The sequence below is a fragment of the Hemitrygon akajei genome, chromosome 2 (genome assembly GCF_048418815.1).
Source record: "Hemitrygon akajei chromosome 2, sHemAka1.3, whole genome shotgun sequence".
NCBI lineage: Eukaryota > Metazoa > Chordata > Chondrichthyes > Myliobatiformes > Dasyatidae > Hemitrygon > Hemitrygon akajei.
In genome coordinates this window covers 109920137-109944332 of record NC_133125.1, presented here as the reverse complement: position 1 = coordinate 109944332, position 24196 = coordinate 109920137, and the positions used below count along the sequence as shown (strand labels likewise).

General features: G+C 41.3%; 1 protein-coding gene across 1 annotated transcript in view; it reads right to left on the bottom strand.

The window, feature by feature from the left end:
- Positions 1-24196, bottom strand: part of dct (dopachrome tautomerase) — a 61132-nt gene that overhangs the window by 4917 nt on the left and 32019 nt on the right. The window contains exons 4-7 of the mRNA XM_073027253.1: positions 22237-22403; positions 17744-17923; positions 9823-9961; positions 2162-2363 (exon numbers count right to left, since the gene is read on the bottom strand). Coding sequence (XP_072883354.1) covers positions 2162-2363; positions 9823-9961; positions 17744-17923; positions 22237-22403 — 688 coding nt within the window. The remainder of the gene's footprint in view (positions 1-2161; positions 2364-9822; positions 9962-17743; positions 17924-22236; positions 22404-24196) is intronic.

Here is a 24196-nt window from a genome sequence, read left to right as displayed (position 1 = left end):
TGATTATTCTAATCCTGCAGTGAGCCTCAAATTGTGATATAATGCAGAAACTACTAGTGGTGCCAGGGATGATCTTGAGGTCAGGAAGTCAATATCACTCTGACCTTATTCTCCACGGTGAGAGTAGTCTAGGACAGAGAATATGGCTGCAGATCACGTACTCAATGTTGCATCTTCAAAACCAGGACGTGCTTAGACATTGTTCTTCAGACATGTTGAGGAAGGACCTTGTGCCATAGAGCTATTGAATCATATAGTATGGAAACAGGTCCTTCAGCTCAACTGGTCAGGGCAAACAAGATGCCCATCTAAGCTAGTTCCATTTTCCCAGATTTGCCCTATATCCCTCAAAACCTTTCCTATCTCTGCACCTGTCCAAGTATCTTTTAAATGTTGCTAATATACTTGCCACAACCAATTCATCTGCCATCTCATTCACCCTCTGGGTGAAGAGAAGTTACCCCTCAGGTCTTTATTTCCTCACACCTTAAACCTTTTCTCTCTTATTCTTGATTCCCCAATCCTGGGGAAGAGACTATTTGTATTCACCCTACCTACGCACACGCCATGACTTTGTACAACACTAAAACATCACCCCTCCTTCTCTTATACACATGAAGTCCTATCCTGCTCAACTCTTTAACTCTGTCCTGGTAACATAAAGTCCTTAGTTGGCAAAAGAATCAATAAATAATGGAAGAAAACATCTTCTGAGAAAATAATTCAAAAGAGATAATCTTCTTGATAAACTTGGGAACTTGGTTCTCCTTGTAAAATCATAAGTTACTAGCTTGGGTGTTATGCTCGATTCAGATTTAATTTTACATCCCACAGAAAGTTAAATGACCAGAGCAGCATTTCTATACTTAATAAATATTGAATGTAATGAAGCTGAAAAACAAATAAACTAGGTTTTCCACAATACACTTTTCATTGGCCTTCCAAAGCAACCCATTGACAAACTTCAACTCATTGGAATGCAACTGCTAGACTTTTACCCAAAACCAGGATGAGGGAACATATCATTCCTATACTAGTTACTCTGCCTTGGCATCCTGGACCTTTTAGAACTGATTTTATAGTTGTTTTTAAAGCTCAACATGGTCAGGGAATGGAATACATCACAGAATCATTTTCGTTTTATAATCCTGCTTGAGCTCCCAGATCTTCTTCTGCCCAACTCTTAAAGTTAAACAATCTCTCTCAAAAAATAATTGGCAGGTCAGCTTTTTTGAACTACACTCTTAAACTATGGAATTCAGTACCTAAATCTATATGGGATGCAGTCACAGTTGACACTTTTAAACACCTGCTCAAAATCTATTTATTTAACCTTGCTTTTAACTAACATCTTTTTGACTTTTGTTTTCATGTTTGTAGTCCTAGCCTATCGTAAAGCACTTTGAAACACCATTGGTATGAAAAATGCTCAATAAATACAACTATTATTATTGTATTTTTATTTTCTCTCTTCTCAAGCTGGTAAAATCTGAGGTACAGGCACAGCCAAGCACGCTAATTTCTCAATTGCTAGGAACTTTCAAGCTATTCTAGTGGTGTTTAGTATTGTGGCTTTCTGAAGATTTACTTAGATATTACTGTGTAGGCCTAATTGTTTAATGCTATTGTGCAGTGACTTTGGGATGACACCAATCATAGATATTACTATCAGGACAATGTATACCCTGTTCATGTTCGAAAGTCTTTCAATTTCCTCTTTTAATTCAGTGTATTTCTGGTGTTTTTCACTTATTAACTTCTGTAAGTTATGTTTGGAATGGCTATATCTATTAAATAAGTTGTTCTTGCTTGTTTGCCCTGTGTTGTAATATCCTGACGGTTATTATGGATTGTCCTATCTGTAATAACGAATTGGTTGCAATAAAATTTCTGGGATACTGACTCAGAAACTGGATCAGGCTTGTACTTATTGTAAGGCATGATTTCTTTAATGAGTTTGTATTTTAAAGCAAGATTTTGGTGAATACTGTTTACCATTTGATTGTGCCTGTGTAAGTAATCAGATTGAATTAAACTGATGATGATGATGATGATGATGATGATGATTATTATGATGATGATTACTATTATTATTATTATTATTATTATTATTATTATTATTATTATTATTATTATTATTATTATTATCTTTTAAACGTACCTGATAATTCAATGTCATATGAATAGCCAAGCTCACTGGAAGATACAAACATTTCCTCATTGGTTACAGGTGGGTAAAATGGAACCATGTTAAATTGCCTGTTGTGTCCAATAGGTGCCATCTCCTCTGGCCACACACTGATTGAGGGATTGTTCTGTTCCATCCATTCTTCAAAAATGGCATCAGTAAAGGCATGTAGCACCTGGTACAATGTAACACATTGATGTTGGTAAATATATTTTCCCAATTTGTAAGGATGTCTTCACTCCATCTGTCTACTGCCCTTGAATATCTGGCAAGTGGGCAAAAAGTTCAAAAACATGACAAAGAGCATGGATGCTATAATCTCCTTTGTACATTTGGTACAGAATTTAAAATAGCATTGTGCAGACAAAACCAACATTTCAGCCCTCAGACCTGCTGCTCAGTCATTGCTGAAAAAGAGTAGTCAGTAAGAATATAAAATGCTAGCAACAATCAGCAGCTCAGTCATCTGTAGAAAGAGAGGATATTGTTTCAGGTCCAAGATGTTTTGCCAAAACCAGGAAAAATACTAGTTTGAAGTCCTGTTGAAGTGTCTTGCCCTGAAACATCGACTGTTTATTCCTCCCCATCAGATGCTGCCTGACCTGCTGTGTTCATCCAACATGTTATGCTGTTACTCTCGTTTGAAGTACCTTAACTAACTTGGTTTCTCTTTTGTTCTCAGTTTGGATGAAAGAACTTCAACCTGAAATGTTAACTGTTTTTCCTTCCACAGATGCCAATGACCAGCAGAGTCCTCCCAGCATTTTCTGTTTTTATTTCAGATTGCCAACATCAGCAGGCTTTTGATTTTGATTGCTATTCGATAATGACCAAACTTAGTTGTGTCAATCCAACTACAACTTGCATTGTAATGTTTAGAGTGCAGGGACAGTTTCTACCTATTTTAGCTGCTGGCCAGAAAGTTTCAGCAGATTTCTCTCATTAAGATCCTGGAGGAAACCTGGCATTTTGAACTAATAAGCAATGTAATTATGGAAGAACTTGTGTCAGGAAGTACATATTTCTGTAATGTGTACCACACAGTCAATCAGCTCCTCGGAAGGGGAAAGCAGGATCTATGAAATGTTCTACTTCTCCCTGAAATGTTTATCGATGCACATTGGAAGCAAATAGTACCGTTTCTGAAGTGGTACCAATCCAGTAGTTCACACGCACCATGCACTTCATGGGCTATTGTGTAGGAATTCTCCAACTTTTGCCTATGTGCTGAAGAGAAGAAGAAGCAGGAGATAAATCTAAAATTATGCCCTGCTGTTGGATGCACAGCAGAGCCCACCGGCTGAGCACCGACCACTGAGAAGAACAGGTTTCTTGCACCAGCTATTCACCTTCATATGGGGAATAGCTGGTGCAAGAAACCTATTCTTTTGAATGGCAGCACTGACCTTGAGGAGAGATAAAGGAAATCTTACTAATTTTAATATGTTATGCCTGCAGCCCCCTCCTTTGTGAGAATCGCAAGCTCATTGTTGGGTAGGGTCAGGGGGCCCAGGAAATGAGAGAGAGACGTGCGGAATGTCTCGTTCCCCGGCGATGTAAAGTTACGGGACATGGCCATTGTCTCTTGGAGACAAATTTGTGGATTGAGATACTATGCTACGTGAATGCCCTCAGGCAAAGTGGGCTGGTTGAGGGAGAGATTGCATCACCCCAACCTGATTGACATCTACGACCCGGCGAGTCAGGATAAAAGAGGGTCTGTAGGAACAGCCCCTCAGACGCACCAGAAGAAACGCTAGCGATCCCGTAATAGTGGGAAGCCATTTGAAGGAGGCCACGTGCGTTCAGTTCCGTTGCCTGGAACTGGTGGCTGGTACCACGGAAAACGGCTTTTAGCTAGCAACAGGGAAATCAACTCCCCCGACTCTAAGGATTGGCATCATAAAAGACCTGGGCAAGTTTAAAACTGTCTCTCTCTTAAAACCCAAAACGCTGCAGCTTGAACGAACTAACAGTGACTGTTATATTTCCATCGGACAATACATTATCCCCTAGACAACGATAGAGCTATTTCTTATTGATTATTATTATACCCGCGCTTTTAGATTTAGTATTGACGACGTATATTATCTGTATGTTTGCATTAATCTTATTTTTGTGCCCCTTTATCAATAAATACTTTAAAAAATAGTACCATCAGACTTCAACGGACCTCTCTATCTTTGCTGGTAAGTGACCCAGTTACAGGGTATGTAACAAATATCTATGATTTATCTCCATTTTTTCTGAGGTTTTAGTTAAAATATATATTATTATTTTAAGCAAATTATTTGGGTGGCATGGTAGTGTAGCAGTGTCAGCAAATTGGGTTCAATTCCACTGCTGTCTGTAAGGAGTTTATACATTCTCCCTGTGACTGTGTGGTTTTCTTCCAGGTGCTCTGGTTTCCTCCGACATCCCAAGATAAATGTGTTAGTAGGCCAATAGTTGGTAATTGGGCAACCTAGACTCTTTGAGCTGGAAGGGCTTGTTACGCTAAATAAAAATAAACAAAATAACATAAAATATAATCTGAGCAGTTATTAAACTTCTGACTGTAGATCACTTTGGAAATAGTTAACAGGCTTTTGACAGCAGTGAAGTGTCAAAGGTCACACAAGAACTCTGAGGATGAGCATCAAAATATGCAGCCAGTTTATTCTATTGTATTTCTTCATTTTCCTGTAAATGCCTGCAAGGAAATTAATATCAAGGAAGTATATGTTAACATTACATACTTAGGTAATAAATCCACTTTGAACTTTGTTGCCTCTCACAGCCCATTCTGCTTCACATGTATACTTTCTGACATGGAGGATCAGCTCAGCTCGCTCTGCATCTCAGGAAAAAGTTGGTGCAGCCAGTAGGGTGCAGGGTGCACAGAGGGCCCACTCCACAATGAATGATTGTGTCAATTATTAAATTCCAAAATTGCATTAGGCTATTTCACATAATCGTTGCTTCTTCAGACAAAGGATTTACTCTGGGTTACAGCAGGATCAAACTGAGCTGCTGAAAAATGCAATGGTGTGGTCATTGCCATCCTGCAGCCTGTAGAGCGGGTCAGCCACATGATTCTGCACTAAAACCATTTCTGACAATCTACTTCATTTACCTCCGGAAATGGGAAAACATCCTTCTGTGGTAAGATTGATTCAAACCCGAGGCTTTGGGTTGTAACCCACGCCAGCTTTCACAAAAGATGCAAAATCAGAATACAAAAAGTACAAAGCAGAAATGATTTTGTCTGATAATACATCAGTAATAATGTGCCAAGTAATAGATCTAATTTAACCCATTGCCAATGGAACTCCTTTTAATGTATTCCGATCCTGTTTGACCTCAGTAATTAGTAACCTCGATTCCTTTGCAATTCCTTATGTAAAAAAGGCAGCACTTTGGTGACCCCGACACTCTAGGACAATTCCAGAGTTGTAGTGGTGCTAGTATCTTGATTAAAATCCCTCATATGAGGCTGGTCAAGAAGATTCAGTTACTCAGCATTCAGTGTGAGGTAGTAAATTGGATATGATAGTGGCTTTGTAGGAGAAGTCAGAGAGTTGTAGTTAGATGATTGCCCTCTGACTGGAGGCCTATGACTAGTGGTGTGCCACAGGGATCAGTGCTGGGTCCATTGTTGTTTGTCATCTGTATCAATGATCTGGATGATGATATGGTAAAACTGGATCAGCAAATATGCAGATGATACCAAGGTTGAGGGCGTAGTGGACAGAGAGAAAAACTGTCTCAGCCTACAGTGTGATCTAGACCTGATGGTGGAAAAATGGGTTGAAAAATAACAGATGAAATTTAATGCAGGCATATGTGAGGTGTTGCACTTTGGGAGGACAAGCCAGGGTAGGATCTACATAGTGAATGGTAGGGACTGAGAAATGTGGTAGAACAGAAGGATCTTGGAGTACAGATCCATAATTCATCAAAAGTGGCATCATTGATGGATAGAGTCATAAAAGGAACTTTTAGCACATTGGCCCTTGTAAATCAGAGTACTGAGTATGGATATTATGTTGACGTTGCATAAAATATTGGCAAGACCAATATTTTTGTATAGAGTATTGTGTGTAGTTTGGTTACTTACCTACAAGGAAAATATCAATTAGACAATAGACAATAGACAATTGAGTACAAGAGCAAGGAAATCCTCTTGCATTTGTACAGGGCCCTGGTGAGACCACACCTGGAGTATTGTGACAGTTTTGGTCTCCAGGGTTAAGGAAGGACATCCTGGCTGTAGAGGAAGTGCAGCGTAGATTCACAAGGTTAATTCCTGGGATGTCAGGACTGTCTTATGCAGAGAGGTTAGAGAGACTGGGCTTGTACACACTGGAATTAAGGAGATTGAGAGGGGATCTGATTGCAACATATAAGATTATTAAGGGATTGGACAAGATAGAGGCAGGAAATATGTTCCAGATGCTGGGAGAGTCCAGTACCAGAGGGCATGGTTTGAGAATAAGGGGTAGGTCATTTAGGACAGAGTTAAGGAAAAACTTCTTCTCCCAGAGAGTTGTGGGGGTCTGGAATGCACTGCCTCGGTAGGTAGTGGAGGCCAATTCTCTGGATGCTTTCAAGAAGGAGCTAGATAGGTATCTTATGGGTAGGGGAATCAAGGGATATGGGGACAAGGCAGGAACCGGGTATTGATAGTAGATGATCAGCCATGATCTCAAAATGGCGGTGCAGGCTCAAAGGGCCGAATGGTCTACTTCTGCACCTATTGTCTGTTGTCTATTGTCTATAAAATGTCAATTAGTTTGAAAGAACGCTGAGAAAATATTTAAGGATGTTGCCAGGACTTGAGGACTTGTGTTATAGAGAAAGGTTAATAGGTTTGGTTTATTACCTGGAGTGTAGAAGAATGAGGGAAAATTTGATAGAGATATACAAAATTATGAGGGGTATAGATCATAACTACAAGCAGGCTTTTTCCATTGAGGCTGGGTGAAACTAGAACTACTAGAACTAGAGGTCATGGGTTAAGGGTGAAACATGAACTATTTAAGGGAACTTGAAGGGGAACTTCTCTGAAACAGTGGTGTAAGTGTGGAACGAGCTTCCAGCAGATGTGGTGAAAGCAGATTTGATTTTACCATTTAAGTTTGGATTAGTATATGGATGGTAGGGGTATGGAGGGCTATGGTCCATATGCAGGATGGTGTGACTGGGCAGAAGAACAGTTTGGCATGTTGTTAAGGATTCGGCCTGAACACTGGGTCAAAGGGGCTCTGTTGATAGCTCTGGACCACGACAGCCCTTAAATTCTACCTTCTTTCACCTGGCCATGTGGGCTTTGAACCAGCCCCTTCCCTAATTGGACTCTCGCCAATTACCCACTTATCTCCTCAATAGCACCCACCTGTTTCTGTTCTCGCTCATTACCCGGTCCATTTAAACCCTGCCTCAACTCATACTCTCTGCCTGTTTGTCCCAGTCCTGAACTGAGTCGTTCCAGCCTGCTATAGTGGCTACTGCCAACGGAAATTGTTGAATTCTGTGTTTCTGGATTCTGCCTGTTTGGAACCTGATTCTTTCCTGAAGCACCCGTAATCGTCTGCCCTCGCCAGACAGCCTTTCCCGGGTAAGACCTCCGCCTGCCATTTCGGCTTCGTGCCTGCCTCCTGGTGTTGGAAGACTGTTGCCCCTGTGGCCACTAATAAAATCCTGCTAAAAGAACATTCATTGGTCTGCACTTGAGTCCTACCGCAACTGGCCCCTCCTGACACATGTCTAGATAGGCTGAAAGGTCTTTTCCTGTGCTGTAGTGTTCTATGACTCTGTAACTATGACACTTCGAGGCTTCTTCAGGATCCTCCCCCTACAATTTCTAGTCTGATAGTAGACCATCTCCACACTACCTACTTCCTTCTCCTACCTAAAGTCCACAAACAAGAGTGCCCAACAGACCCATGGTTTCAGTTTATTCTTGCTCCACCAGACTTGTTACTTCTTACCTTGGCTCTATCCTTTGATCTCTGCTCCAGTCCCTTCTCACATGTTAATAGAGTGCCCGCTCCCCTCGTGATTTACTGTTTCCAGTTTACTAATCCTAAAAGTTTCATCTTTACTGTGGTTGTAAAATCTTATTACACCTCTAACCCACATCAGGATAGTCTAAGGACCCCCTGCTTCTTCCTATTCTTCTCTGAAGTAATTTACACCATGAACTTTTAAAATTTAAGACAGTAAAAAATTTCTGGGTCTAAAGCTACATCTCAAAAAAACTCAATTGTGTTTTGGGAAAACAGAGACCAAAGAATTTGTTAATTCCAGCAATAAACAACACAATCTAGCAAGGTATTTAATGCTATTAGCAAAACATTAAACATGATAACTGGAATTACAGTTGGTTGTGTGGTGAACTACATATACCTGTCTGGACACGCCCCCCCCCCCCCCCCCCGCTGACTGCTCCTGTGGCTCCTCCCACAGACCCCTGTATAAAGGCGATTGAGGCCTGAGCCTGGCCCTCATTCTCCAGGATGTAGCATGGTGGTCAATTACTGCTTGTTCTTTCTTCCAGTCAATAAAAGCCGATATCTCGCCTTCACGTCTCAGAGAGTTATTGATGGTGCATCAATTTTATTGACTGGAAGTTTTAAAACATGGAAAGTATTTTACGTCTGGAAAAATTAGATTTGGACCCCCAAACTCCAGAAGCAGCTCTTACCTTTGAACTCTGGCTTGCATACTTCCAATCATACTTGGAGGAGGTTCGTGCGACTGAGCCCGCTGTTATGCACAGAATTCTCCTCTCGAGGGTCACCCTACCAGCTTGGCTGACATCCCCAGGGCCAGTGCTGCTCCGGAGACATGTGAGGAGCAATAAATACTCCCCGCTGGTCAAGAGGGTTCACCTTCTACATGTGAACCCCCAGTATGCTTACGTGGTCTTACCTGATGGGCTGGAGGACACGGTCTCCGTCCGCGACCTGGTGCCCGCAGGAGCAGCAGGCCACTACCCCGAACACTCCACGGTAACTATGAACCCTGTACCCGAGGTGACACCGTGCACACCGAGCCCTACACAGACTCCTCACGACACTGCTATACCGGGCGTCTCGCATGCGCATATACCAGGCGCCTCGCACACGCATGAGGGAGCACTGACGCCTAGTGGGCTGACACCTCCAGTTAGGCCGGAACCAGCACAACCACTGTCTCTGGTGCAATCACTACCGGCACCTGTGCAGTCACAGCCGGTGCTACATAGATCGCAGCGACAGATTCGACCACCTGATAGACTTAACCTGTAAATATACTGGTAAGAAACTTCGCCCCCTGGGGTCTCTCTTTTAAAACAAAGGGGGGGTGAATGTGGTGAACTACATATACCTGTCTGGATACGCCCCCCGCCCCCCCCCCGCTGACTGCTCCTGTGGCCCCTCCCACTGACCGTGGCTCCTCCCACTGACCCCGGTATAAAGGCGATTGAGGCCTGAGCCCTGCCTCTCAGTCTCCAGGATGTAGTGTGGTGGTCAATTGCTGCTTGTTCTTTCTTCCAGTCAATAAAAGCCGATATCTCGCCTCACGTCTCGGAGAGTTATTGATGGTGCATCAGGTTGATTGTGTAAAATCATTGCTGTTCAATCATACTAGGTAAGGTAGAGACATACCACAAAAAGTGGATCATTTGCTGCAGAGTGTGCGAGTGCACTTGTTCCATTAAGAAAAGAATGGACCAGGTTATGAAGACCTTGAAGTCCATTAGATTTAGTTTCTCCATCTGGTGCAGCGAATCCCTCAAGTGAGTTTCTGAAAGATAAAAGAAACAAGTTATGTCCCTTTAGTGTAAAATTTGGCAAATTTACAGGGAACAAATTCCCATTAATTTGGAATAATTACAGAAACAATTTTAAATTAAATCATGAGTAAACTATCTATTTTATCTCATTATGAAGAGGGAGAGGAGGAAGAAGATTTGTGTAAAGCCAGTGGATTCCATATTCCAAAATTGCAGGAGAACAGTAGGTCTTAGTTTTGCAGATCAAAGCCTTACAAGTTGGTTTTAAATACTCCACAGCTTTTCATTTACATCACAACAGATTTTCATAATGGCATTAATTGGCTTCCTACAGTGTGCCTAACAAACAGCATACAACTAAGGGCATGAAGTAGATTTTGAAAAGGATGATTTTTAATAGTCTCTAAAACTATTCTTATGCCTTCAGTGTTCCCAAACTAAACTGATAATTCTGATCAAAGAAGCTAGAAATCACCCCCTCCCCAATGCTTCAACTTCAATTCTTGATCAACTTCTCATCCATGGGAACTTTAATGCTCCTTTGAGATTCATTGCAGAAGAACTGTTTTTTCTGTATAATATTTATACTTGTTCACTCCAAAAATTATTCTTCTCATGAAACACTAATTTCCAAAGAAGGCATTTTGAAAGCACATTAATAGCTTGGTCATGTAAAAATGTCGGGTGAATGATTTGTTTTTGTTGCACTACAGATATTGGTCTTTCTTGGGGGCTTTGCTATTGTTTGCTTGGTGAATGGAGGGTGCTGATGATTTTTACTTGCAAAGTAAGTGGGGAGGGCCATTGCTTTGTTGCTGCTTGTACATGGGGGGGGGAGTTCTAACATTTTTACTGTCACTCATTCTTTGGGGCACTGTTCTGTTTTTATGGATGTCAGTGAAGAACAAGAATTTTAGATTGTATATTGTATGCATTCTCTGATATTAAATGGAACCATTGAACTATGAAATTTACCTCTCGTAGATCTGCATATGTCAATATTACTAATGCTTCTTGCTGTTTCAAATGATACCAAGCATGTGAAAGTCCATTAAATTCCAGTGAATATTTAGAAATAAATTTGTATAGGTCTCATTCTCACTTCCAGACACATTATAATACACCATACCACTTGCTGCAAGGATTGTCAGGGAGAATTGTTCGCTAAATATAGAAAGCTTTGCTGAAGAGATAGTTGAGAAGTTATCACTTATGAAGATTTGTCAGATTAGTCCTTCTCTCCCATGTCTTTAGTGCATTACAACTTGTTTTAACAAATGTAAAACCTACCCCTATCGCTGCATATTGGAGGAAATATAGATACATACGGTATTTTATACAGAACATGCATTTCAGGAAATATTATTTAGCAATTTCTAAACAGCTGTTGTCAGAAAGTTCAGATCAGGATATCTTGATAATCATGGTGATCTTGCATGAATAACAGTGTTCTCTATCTATTGCTATCCCAAGTTGCTGGTGACCAATATGTAGGCAAACAGTTACAGAAAGCAGCCATTGGAATAAACTTAGAGTAATTTTCTAACCATTTTAGTGACATTTTCTTCTTCACTAATCTTATTTAGATCTCTTCTAACCTATACTTTGTGAAAGAAGTAAACCATGAAGAACAAAAGATATCTTTTGGTAGGAACATACCATACAGTCCATAGCAGAGAAGCATGAAGCTCTTTTTGTTGTTAGAAGAACCAGGTTTCGAGATGATGTGTATTACAGTAGATGCTATATTATCAATAACATATTATAATATAAAGACTCCAATGAGATTTTTCGCCAGGACCTATTTATTAGGATAATTAATAGGCTAACAAAGTTCAAAGCCATTGTTGCTTTGAGAGGCAACTGCTACTGTTAGAGCTGCTACAATTGTTCTTGCAGCTGGGAGACTTTCTAGCAATAGGTGGACCTTACAGCTGAAGGTCTCGTTGGTCTGTTATGCGACTTTTAAAGATAGTATTAGCCTGGCAATGTTTTTAATTCCATTAAAATGCAGCAAAGCAATTCCCAGACACTTATCTCCCTATAACTTACTAATAATGGTACAAAGTCAAGATTTGCCAAGATGGCATCGGTAAGTGGCGAATCTTTGCATGGGATTCATCAAATATTCCCATTTAGGACTACTACAGCTGAAATCCTTAGTTATAAGTACAGGAACTTCAGTAAGGAAAATCATTTTAAGAAGTTTAAAAAAAATCTATTGATAGTCAAAATCGGCAAATCTTGGACGAACAGACTCAGGTTGCAAGTGCAATTTGCCTTTAAGAAAATGGAAGCCTGGAAGACAAACCAGTCTGTACCTACAATTGAAACACAGAGACCTTTGACACCCACTCCACCTGTCCTGCTGGCAAATGTACAATCTCTGGAAAATAAAAGTGAAGATCTCAGAGCAAGATTGAAGTACCAGAGGGACATCATGAACTGCTGTGTACATTGTTTTATGGAAACATGGCTCACACCTGCCATCTTGGATGTAGCATGGCAACCCAAAGCCTTCATAATTCTCTGAAAAGACAGGACAACTGAGTCTTTTAAAGGAAGCAGAGCTAGATTATGCTTTATGCTTAATTTATCATGGTGCACAGACGTAGCGGTTCTGTCTCAATCCTGCTCATCCGACCTCGAACATCTAGTGGTCAAATGTCATGCATTTTATCTGCCAAGGGAGTTTCCTGCCAACATCCTGGTAGTGGTGTATATTCTGGCCAATGTCAGATAGGCACTGGAGGAATTGTGCTCCATGATCAGCAGTTATGCGATAGCATACCCTGATGCCTTGCCTATTATTGCGGATGATTTCAACCAGGGTAGTCGAAGAAGTCACTGAGCAGCTACCACCAATGTATCACCTGTGAAAACAGAGCAGCCAATGCACTTGACCACTGTTATACCGTTATCAAGAACCTTACTGTGCCATCCCACGCCTACACTTTGGAAAGTCTAAACAACTCACACAAAATGCTGGTGGAACACAGCAGGACAGGCAGCATCTATAGGAAGAAGCACTGTCGACGTTTCGGGCCGAGACCCTTTGTCAGGACTAACTGAAAGGAGAGATACTAAGAAATTTGAAAGTAGTGGGGGGAGGGGGAAATGCAAAATGATAGGAGAAGACCGGAGGGGCTGGGATGAAGCTAAGAGCTGGAAAGGTGATTGGCAAAAGTGATACAGAGCTGGAGAAGGGTAAGGACCATGGGACGGGAGGCCTCGAGAGAAAGAAAGGGGGAGGGGGGAAGCACCAGATGGAGATGGAGAACAGGCAGGGTGATGGGCAAAGAGAGAGAAAAAAAACAAACAACTAAATGTCAGGGATGGGGTAAGAAGGGGAGGAGGGGCATTAACAGAAGTTAGAGAAGTCAATGTTCATGCCATCAGGTTGGAGGCTACCCAACCAGTATCTAAGGTGTTGTTCCTCCAACCTGAGTGTGGATTCATCTTGACAGTAGAGGAGGCCATGGATAGGCATATCAGAATGGGAATGGGACGTGGAATTAAAATGTGTGGCCACTGGGAGATACTGCTTTCTCTGGCGGACAGAGTGTAGGTGTTCAGCAAAACGGTCTCCCAGTCTGCGTCAAGTCTCACCAATATATAAAAGGCCACACCGGGAGCACCGGACACAGTATACCATATCAGCCGACTCACAGGTGAAGTGTCGCCTCACCTGGAAGGACTGTCTGGGGCCCTGAATGGTGGTGAGGGAGGAAGTGTAAGGGCAGGTGTAGCACTTGTTCCGCTAACAAGGATAAGTGCCAGGAGGGAGATCGCTGTTTATTGACTACAGTTCAGTATTCAACACAATTATACCCTCAGTTCTAATCAACAACGTCCAAAACCTGGGCCTCTGTGCCTCGATCTGAAACTAGATCCTTGACTTCCTCACTGAGAGACCACAGTCAGTGTGGATCAGAACTAACCTGCTGGCAATCAACACCCCAATGATGTGTGCTAAGCCTACTGTTCTACTCTCTCTACACCCACAACTATGTGGCTAGACAGAACTCAAGCGCCTTCTACAAATTTGCCTATAACTCTACTATGTTGGTAGAATTTCAGATTGTGATGAGGAGGTGTACTAATATTGAGGTGGCTACTTTAACTCATGTTTTGGTCTTGTATCAAGATAGATAATTTTTGGAAAGATATCTTTAAAACTTTATCAAAAGTTTTGTATTTGGACCTACAACCGAATTTATTTACAGCAATTTCTGGGATCACTCCACCAGAAGCAGGATATATTCCTGTTTCCGCTCAACGGATGATAGCTTTTACAACTTTATTGGCTAGGAGAGCCATTTTGCTCAAATGGAAGGATTCTAATCCACCTACTGTTTTTTATTGGCTTACCCCCATTATGTCCTGTCTAAGTTTAGAGAAAATAAGAAGTCGGACATTTGCTCCATCCTTTAAATTTGAAGAAACCTGGTGAGCTTTTATTCAATATTTTCATATGGTTTGATTTATTGTTCTTCCAGCTACTTTTTCAAAATGCTGGATTTGATCAGAAGCTTTTTCTTGCTTTTACTCTCAGTTTGGGCTGCCCAGTCCCTTTTTTCCCCTCTTTTTGTTTTTTTTTTGTTTAGTGGGGTTATTTTTTATGTATATGAAAATTATAAAAGTTTCTTTATCTTTTTTCTTTTCATGGAATGATAAGAGGAGAATTAATTATCTTATTTCTTATTATATACTATTAGACTAATGCTATCTATGATCTTGATAATGTTTATTTTACCTTTTATATGAATTGTTATTGATATAGATATTTGAGATAATTCTCCTCTTGTTTATATATATGTACCTTTTTTTAATTAATAAAACAATTGATAAAGAAAGAAAGGGGAAGTGTACAGACATGACATAAGTCAGTTGTTTGAATGGTGTTGCAACAACCCTGCACTAAGAGTCAATAAGACCGAGGAATTGATTGTGAACTCCAGGGAAGGGATGTTGAGGACGTACACACCAGTCCTCATTCAGGAATCAGCAGTGGGAAGGGTGAGTAGTTCCAAATTCCTGAGCGTCAACACATCTGAAGATCTGGATTGGGGAGCATGCCTCATGAAAATAGGTTGAGTCAACTCAGCCTTTTCTCCTGGGAGCGACGGAGGATGAGAGGTGACTTGATAGAGGTGTAGAGAGATAGATAATGAGAGGCATTGATCGTGTGTAGTCAGAGGCTTTTCCCCATGGCTGAATTGGCTAGCACGAGAGGGCATAGGTTTAAGGTGCTGGGGAGTAGGTACAGAGGAGATTTCAGGGATAAGCTTTTTACGCAGATAAAAAGCGTGGAATGGTCTGCCAGCGGCGGTGGAGGCGGATACGATGGGGTCTTTTAAAAGACTCCTGGATGGCTACATGGAGCTTAGAAAAATAGAGGGCTATGGGTAAAGCCTAGGTCGTTCTAAGGCAGGGACATGTTTGGCTCAGCTTTGTGGGCCGAAGGGCCTGTATTGTGCTGTATGTTTTCTATGTTTCTATGTTGTTTCTATCTATCCTGGGCCCAACATATTGATGCAATTACAAAGAAGTCACAAGAGTGGCTTTTGAGGAGACTTGGCATGTCACCAAAAACTCATAAATTTCTACAGATGAATCATGGAGAGCATTCTAACTAGTTGCATCAGCATCCAGTGCGGAGAGGCCACTGCACAGGATTGAAATAAGGTGCAAAATAATAGTACCTGAGTCAGCATGGGCACTAGCCTCTCTACCTTCAAAGATACTTTCAAAATACAACGCTTCAAAACAGCAGCATCCATCATGAAGGGCCCCCATCACCCAGGACATGTGTTCTTCTCATTGCTACCATCAAGGGAAAGGTATAGGACCCTAAAGGCACACACACAATGATTCAGGATCAGCTTCTTCTCCACTGCCGTCAGATTTCTGAATGGACATTGAACCCATGAACACTATCTCAGTAGTTTTATTTTGCACTCTTTTTGCACTATTTATTTTACTTAAATTTTATATATATTTCTTATTGTAATGTATAGTTTTTTTCATTATTCTGATTCTGTCAATAGATATACAACCCCTTATTTTGTTCATATCACAGTTCTTAACTACCTTTATTACAGTTAAATGCTCTCATATAACAATAACAACTTATTAGTAATACACTTCTGGAGAGTATTTTGATTTTTCTTCAATCTCTCTCTGTAATTTTTATTATTTGCTTTGCTCCATTTTGGTGTAATTAGCGTCTTTCTTGTTATCTTTCATTTTGGTAAGTCTTTTCTTTGTGTCATGTTGTTCCTTACCTCTTTAGTTAATGTATTGCTGTATTTTTATTTCCACCTACTGAGTTTGTACCGACCTATTTATACTCATCCTACACCAAATTTATTTTATTCTCCCCACAATGCCAGCAATTCCTTTCCAAGTTCTATGACTCTCCTACACACTCATACAACCTACAGTGGCCAAATAACCCTGAAACCTACACATTCTTGGGTTTTTGGGAGAAGACAAGTAGACACCTGGTAGGATAGCTACAAGAACTGGACCACTGATACACACAGTGGATGTTGGAGATGGAGACGTTGTGTGGACCAGATACTGGATGCTCAACCAAAGAACACTCCTGAGTCGACTGGATCCAACAAGACGGATACATTACAGCCACCGGACTTAACCCTCAGTGATGATGTGACTGACAGCATTGATGCCTTTTACAAGACATCTGCCAAGCCTGATTCCGCTCCACAGATCCAGAGGCACTATCCTGAAAGAAACAAAGCGCCACCCGAAAGACTGAACCTTCAGTCTGTGAAGTTAGTTATGGACTGTTATTGTGAAAGCATGTTTATTTGGAATATGGGTTTATGAAAGGGAAATTGAATGTTTTGTACGTATGCAGTTTTATGTTGCATTAATCTAAAGGGGGAAAAAGTATAATGTACGGATCTTCTTCTTTTAGAGCACTGACCCCCCCCCCCCCCCACCAGCACTGCATATTGATCTGTTGTCTGCGCATGTGCTGTTGTCTATGCATGTACACCAGTTAAAGCCATCTCCTGCATGCTTTTATTTAATTGATGTGCAATCGTGCACAGACAAAACAAGCCATGCATATCAATGGAGAACATGCAAACTCCACTCAGACAGCACTAACGTCAGAATTGAACCCGGGTCGTGTGCACTGTGAGACAGCAGCTGATGAGTTGTCCCACTCTGGTTCCCCAATGCTACATTACATTTTCACTGGCAGAAAACACTTGCTTACAATTTAGTCAGGCACGGACTCCAGAAACATACAACTACACACTCTTTGAGAAGAAATAATACAGCAAATGACCACTGAATAGCTCATAATTCCATTGAGCAGGGAAGTCTTTTTCATGTCACGTATGATAATGCAAGATATAGACTAGTGTGTGGAAGTGTAAAAAAGACACAGGTGGCATGAAACACAGAGTTGCTTTATGATCTAACTGCTCTGCACGCTGTTACATGGTAGTTAGGTTTACATGTACATGCCTCTTCAAGATTGCATTCAATCATATCTTTCATCCTTCCTGTCAAATATGTGCACAGATATTTTATACCTCATTTTTTGAATATTAATTTGCACCTGAATAATGAGTGTTACATGACCCCATTAACGTTTAGGAATCATGAAATTAGTTGCCAAACATTTACCTCATAAACTTTTGATTTCTTTTCAGTTCTCCCTAAGCATGTCTATTGCATGAAGATCTTTCATTAATCACCATAAAACCAATTCATACTAATTCTCAATTCTGAGTCAAGTTTGTATATATTACCTGAAGCTGAAGCTGGAATTCTGGAAATAAGGTGGCGTATCAAATGTTTCAATAGACAAACAATGATGGATATCCTCCATGGTTGGCAGCCTTATGTTGTCCTTTTCCATGAACCCTCTTTTGATTGGACCCTCATTTGTTCCATTGCAAAGGATGACAAGGCGATTATAGTCATCCAAACTATAAATTTGCATAGAAATCACAACAACTGAATATTAGAACTTTTAATAGTAACAGCATCTTACTGCAACCTGGGGTGATGTTGCAGGACTGTAATCCAGTGCCCTGGAGTAATGAAATGAACACACGTTTAAATCTCACTACACCAACTAAGGAATTTAAATTCAATTTTAACATAAATAAGTTTAAACCAAAAATAGCTGGTGGTGATGGCCATATATGTATTCATTTGTTACAACAATTGCTTCTGTATTTGCCTCAGTATTCACCATGGAAAAAGACCTTGGCAATTGTGAGGATGACTTACAGTGAATTAAAACATGAGCATATGGACATTAAGAAAGAGGATGTGCTGGAGCTTTTGAAAAGCATTAAGTTAGATAAGTCACTAGGACCGGATGAGATATACCCCAAGCTAATGTGGGAAGCGAGGGAAGAGGTTGCTGAGCCTCTTGCGTCATCAATAGGGACAGAAGAAGTACTGGATGATTGGAGGGTTGCAAATGTTGTTCCCTTGTTCAAGAAAGGGAGTAGAGATAACCCAGGCCATTATAAACCAGTGAGTCTGATTTCAAGTTGTTGGAGAGATCCTGTGAGGCAGGATTTAAGAGCATTTGGAGAGACAAAATCTGATTAGGGATAGTCAGCATGGGTTTGTCAAGGGCAGGTTGTGTCTTATGAGCCTGATTGAATTCTTTGGGGATGTAACAAAACACATTGATGAAGGTAGAGCTGTGGATGTTGTGTATATGGATTTCAGTAAGGCATTTGTTAATGTTCCCCATCCAAGGCTCCTTCAGAAAGTGCGGAGGCATGGGATCCAAGGAGACCTTGCTTTGTGGATCCAGAATTGGCTTCCCTACAGAAGGCAAAGAGTGGTTTAAATGGTTCGTATTCTGCATGGAGGTCAGTGACCAGTGGTATTCCGCAGGGATCTGTTCTGGGACCCCTCCTCTTTGTGATTTTTATAAATGACCTGGATGAAGAAGTAGAAGGGTGGGTTAGTAAGTTTGCTGGTGACACAAAGGTTAGGGGTATTGTGGATAATCTGGAGAGTTGTCAAAGGCTACAGCGGGACACCGATAGAATGCAGAACTAGGCTGAGAAGTGGCAGATAGACTTCAACCCAGATAAGTTTGGTGGTTAATTTTGATAAGTCAAATTTGAAGACAGAATATAGTATTAATGGTAAGACACTTGGTAGTGTGGAAGATCTGAGAGATCTTGGGGTCCGTGTCGATTGGACACTCAAAGCTGCTGTGCAGGTTGACAGTGTTGTTAAGAAGGTGTATGGTGTGTTGGCATTGATCAACCATGGGACTGAGTTCAAGAGCCAAGAGGTAATGTTACAGTTATATAAGACCTTAGTCAGATCCCACTTGGAGTACTATGTTCAGTTCTGGTCACCTCAGTACAGGAAGGATATGGATACTATAGAGAAAGTGCAGAGGAGACTTACAAGGATGTTGCCTGGATTGGGGAGCATGCCTTATGAGAATAGGATGAGTGAACTCGGCCTTTTCTCCTTGGAGCGATGGAGGATGAGAGCTGACCTGATAAAGGTATATAAGGTGATGCGGGACATTGATCATGTGGATAGTCAGAGGCTTTTTCCCCAGGGCTGAAATGGCTAACATGGGGGAGCATATTTTTAAGGTGCTTGGAAACAGGTACTGAGGGGAGGTCAGGGGTAAGTTCTTCCACACAGAGAGTGGTGGGTACGTAGAATGCACTGCTGGTGGTGGTGGTGGAAGCAGATATAATAGGGTCTTTTGAGTGTCTCTTAGATAGGTATAGGGAGGTCAGAAAAATAAAGGGCTATGCACTAGGGAAATTCTAGGCAGTTTCTAGAGGAGGTTACATCATTGGCACAACATTGTGGGCCAACGGGCCTGCAATGTGCTGTAGCTTTCAATGTTCTATGTTCTAACAACCTATTGATTCAATTACACATCTTAGGAAAGCAGGTCTGCCATTGTTACCCACGTCCGATTGATAAACAGTCAGTCCTCAATGATATGGATCATTTAAAACTGTGCATTGCAATGGCTAACTAAGGTATTCAGTTACATCAAGATCAAATGCAGCGCAACAGTACCTTCACCACATGGACTGCAGTGATTCAACAATGTGATCCACCAGTTCCCGAGACTCGTACTCGAAAGGAAATAATCTTCCATTTTTGATTATTTCATGGGATATTAAAAATATTACAGTGAAATTCACTTCTTTTGGGGAGATGTGCTTAATAGGGCATGGATCAAGGAATATGTGCCCCAATATTATGGACTAACCTGCAGTAATATTGCAATATTTGCCAATTTACCCTGCAGCAGATGTTTTGTCCAGCTGTTTTGTTTTTATTATGGGCAACTAAATGTACAGAAGAAATAGAGCATTGGAAACTGGCCCATCAGTGTATCCACTTCACAGCAACTATCAAACACAGATTTTAACGCTGATTTTAATTTTGTGCTTTGTGCTTGTGATCCTCACCTGATCAGTAAGGATAGTCAACAACACTCTGCCATGACTGGTGCATCCTTGGACTCCTCTTCTACTCCCTGTACACTCATGACTACATGGGTAGTTTCTGCTCCAACTCCATTGATAAGTTTACAGGTGATACCACTGTAGTATCCATATCTCAAATTACAAATCAAAGTACAGGAAGGAGATAAAGAACTAAGTGGTATGTAGTCAAGACAACAACTTTTTCTTCAGTGTCAACAAAACAAAAGAGTCTTCATTGACTTCAGAAAGTGGGGTAGTATTGAGGTTGAAAGGGTAGAGCTTCAAGTTCTTAGGTGTATACAATAAGTACTTGGTGGTCAGGATGGACATGGTGAGCTGAAGATACTTTCACTGTGCTTTATGACTCCATGACTCAAGCAGAGAAATAGAAAATGTTGGAAACCCTCAACAGGTCAGAAGCATATTTGGAAAGAAACAATTATCATTTAAGGTATGACGATTCAACATGAAACATTAAACCTATTGCATACAAAGCAGATATGTCTTTCTCCCATTCAGTCCACTTTGGCAATTTGTAGTGCAGTGTGGTGTAGTAGTTAAAGAATGAAAAATGTACTTCCTGCAGCTGCCGTAAGTTAAAATGGAGCAACAAACTACCTGCTGGAGGAACTCGGCGGGTGGAGTAGCATCTGTAGGAGGAAAGGAATTGTCAACATTTCAGGCCAAAATGTTGCATCAGGATTGCAATTGGAGAGGTGAGAAGGTCAGCACAAAGAGAAGGGGAGCGGTAAGAAGGGAGTCTGAGGTGATTGATGGATGGTTGGAAGAGAGTGGACAGGAAGTGCCAGGTAGGGGCAGACAAAGTTGAAAGAGAGAGCATGTGAGAATGTGAGAAACAATGTGGGATGAGGGAAGCAGGAACAGTGTGAAGACTGATAAGGAGGGGAGAATGGAAACCATTAGGGGAGAGGCAAATGACATGGGGAGGGGAGGTGCAAGGGGGAAACCTATGTGAGAACCGTGTATGTGTAGTAGGTGGAAAGAGTTAAAATGGAGCTTGTTTTGAGTGGGACTCCATGTAGTGAACTATGTATACCTGTCTGGACACGCCCCCCCGCTGACTGCTCCTGTGGCTCCTCCCACGGACCCCGGTATAAAGGCGATTGGAGACACAACCCCGGCCTCAGTCTCCAGGATGTAGTGTCGTGGTCACTTGCTGCTTGTTCTTTCTTCCAGCCAATAAAAGCCTATATCTCGTCTCACGTCTCTGAGAGTTATTGATGCTGCATCATTCCACAAGTTATGACTACTTAGAAATAAGTCTGTTGGTCACGTGCATCTCCATACACTAATGCTTCAGATGGGCGCCATGGTAACATAGCAGTTAGTGCAATGCTATGACAACTCGGGCGTCAGAGTTCGGAGTTCAACATTGGCGTCTTCTGTAAGGAGTCTCTGTATGTCCTCCCCGGGGAATGCGTGGGGTTTCGTTAGGTCTTCCTGTTTCCTCCCACAGCCCAAAGACGTATCTGGTTGGCTGATTGGTCATTGTAAATTGTCCTGTGATTAGGTTCGAATTAAATCTGGGTTGTCGGGGGGGGGGGGGGGTGTTGCTGGGCAGTACGGTTTGAAGGGCTGGAGTTGCCTATTCAGTGCTCGATCTCTAAATAAATAAAATGCATGGGACAAGCAGGTGGAAAACTCTGGATTTCCCTTTTAACTGATACAAATACTAAGCCCTTGCATCTATAACAGCTTCCCTGATTTCAGGATCTTTCACTTTGCAAATAGTGTTTAATGCAGTCCTGTCCTGCAATTTATAGTATTCAATTACCAACCTGTTACATACTATCTCCCATCCTGAGAACCTGGAGCTCCCATTTATTAATGTCGGATCATCAGGATGTTGGGATCCTAACAAAGAATCCGTACACACATCACAGTCATTGCTTCCTGTGGCAAAATTCCAGTATGGAAGTGCAAATGATTCATTTCCTATGAGTTTCTGCAAAAGGAAAAGAAAGATGGAGACACACACATTGGTACCAATAAATAAGAGATAAAATTTGAGTGACAGAGTAATGCAATTGCTTCACAGTTCCAGTGTGACCCAAATTTATTCATGACCTCCGCGTAACCAAATGGACTGTCTAATGGGTTTTCCAGTTTCCTTGCACGTGTCTAAGATATGCTGACTGATAGGTTAATTGGTTACTACTATTAAGCCCCCAGTGTAGATGGGTGGCAGAATCAGGGTGAAGTAGATGGCATGTGAGAAAGAATAGGTTATGTAATACAATCAAAATGCTGGAGGAACTCAGCAAGCCAGGCAGCATCTTTGGAAAAGAGTACACAGTCACTGTTTCAGGCCGAAACCCTCCAATAGGAATCCTGATGAGTGCCAGCCTAATTCGTCGACTGTACTCTTTGCCACAGATGCTGCCGGATCTGCTGAGTTCCTCCAGCTTTTTTTTTATTAGTTTTTTAAATACATTTTCTACATAGCTACAGATAAAAAAAAACCCAGATCAAAATGAACATTGACACAGTGCAAAAATAAACATACAATAATAATATAATACAAAGAAAGATAATTGAGAAAGCACCCAAATTGAAGACATGTAAAATTAGTATCCTCCCCACTCCAGCTTTTTGTGTGTAACTTTGCTCTCCAGCATCTGCAGATTTTCTCTTGTGTTTAGTATGTTTTGTAACTCCAAATCAAAAGAAAAACACAGGAGCCCGGGTGATAACTCATGTACATTTTGTTTTTACTTTATAGAGGCACACATTTATGACATGGTGGCATAATCACATATGCCATTCACATATGTATAACCTATAATGAATTATCTACATAAAGATGTTTAATCAAGGAATAGATTAACAATATTGCTCAAATATTACTGAGCCTACAAGAGGAGAGGCTGTACTTGATTTGGTGTTGGGAAATGAACCTGGTCAGGTGTCAGATCTCTCAGTGAGAGCATTTTGGAGATAGTGATCATAATTCTATCTCCTTTACAATAGCATTGGAGAGAGGTAGGAACAGACAAGTAGAAAAGTGTTTAATCGGAGTAAGGGGAATTATGAGGCTATCAGGCAGGAAATTGGAGGCTTAAATTGGAAACAGATGTTCTCAGGGAAAAGTATGGAAGAAATGTGGCAAATATTCAGGGGATATTTGTGTAGAGCTCTGTATAAGTACGTTCCAATGAGCCAGGGAAGTTATGGTAGGGTACAGGAACCGTGGTGTACAAAGGCTGTCATAAATCTAGTCAAGAAGACAAGAAAAGCTTACAAAAGATTCAGAGAACTAGGTAATGTTAGAAATCTAGAAGATTATAAGGCTACCAGGAAGGAGCTTAAGAAGGAAATCAGGAGAGCCAGAAGGGGCCATGAGAAGGCCTTGGTGGGCAGAATTAAGGAAAACCCCAAGGCATTCTACAAGTATGTGAAGAGCAATAGGATAGGACGTGAAAGAATAGGACCTATCAAATGTGACAGTGGGGAAGTGTGTATGGAACCTGAGGAAATAGCAGAGGTACTTAATGAATACTTCAGTATTCTCTATGGAAAAGGATCTTAGTGATTGTAGTGATGACTGGCAGCAGACTGAAAAGCTTGAGCATGTAGATATTAAGAAAGAGGATGTGCTGGAGCTTTTGGAAAGCATCAAGTTGGCTAAGTCACTGGGACCAGATGAGATGTACCCCAGGCTATAGTGGGAGGTGAGGGAGGAGATTGCTGAGCCTTGGGGGATGATCTTTGCATTATCAACGGGGACAGGAGAGGTTC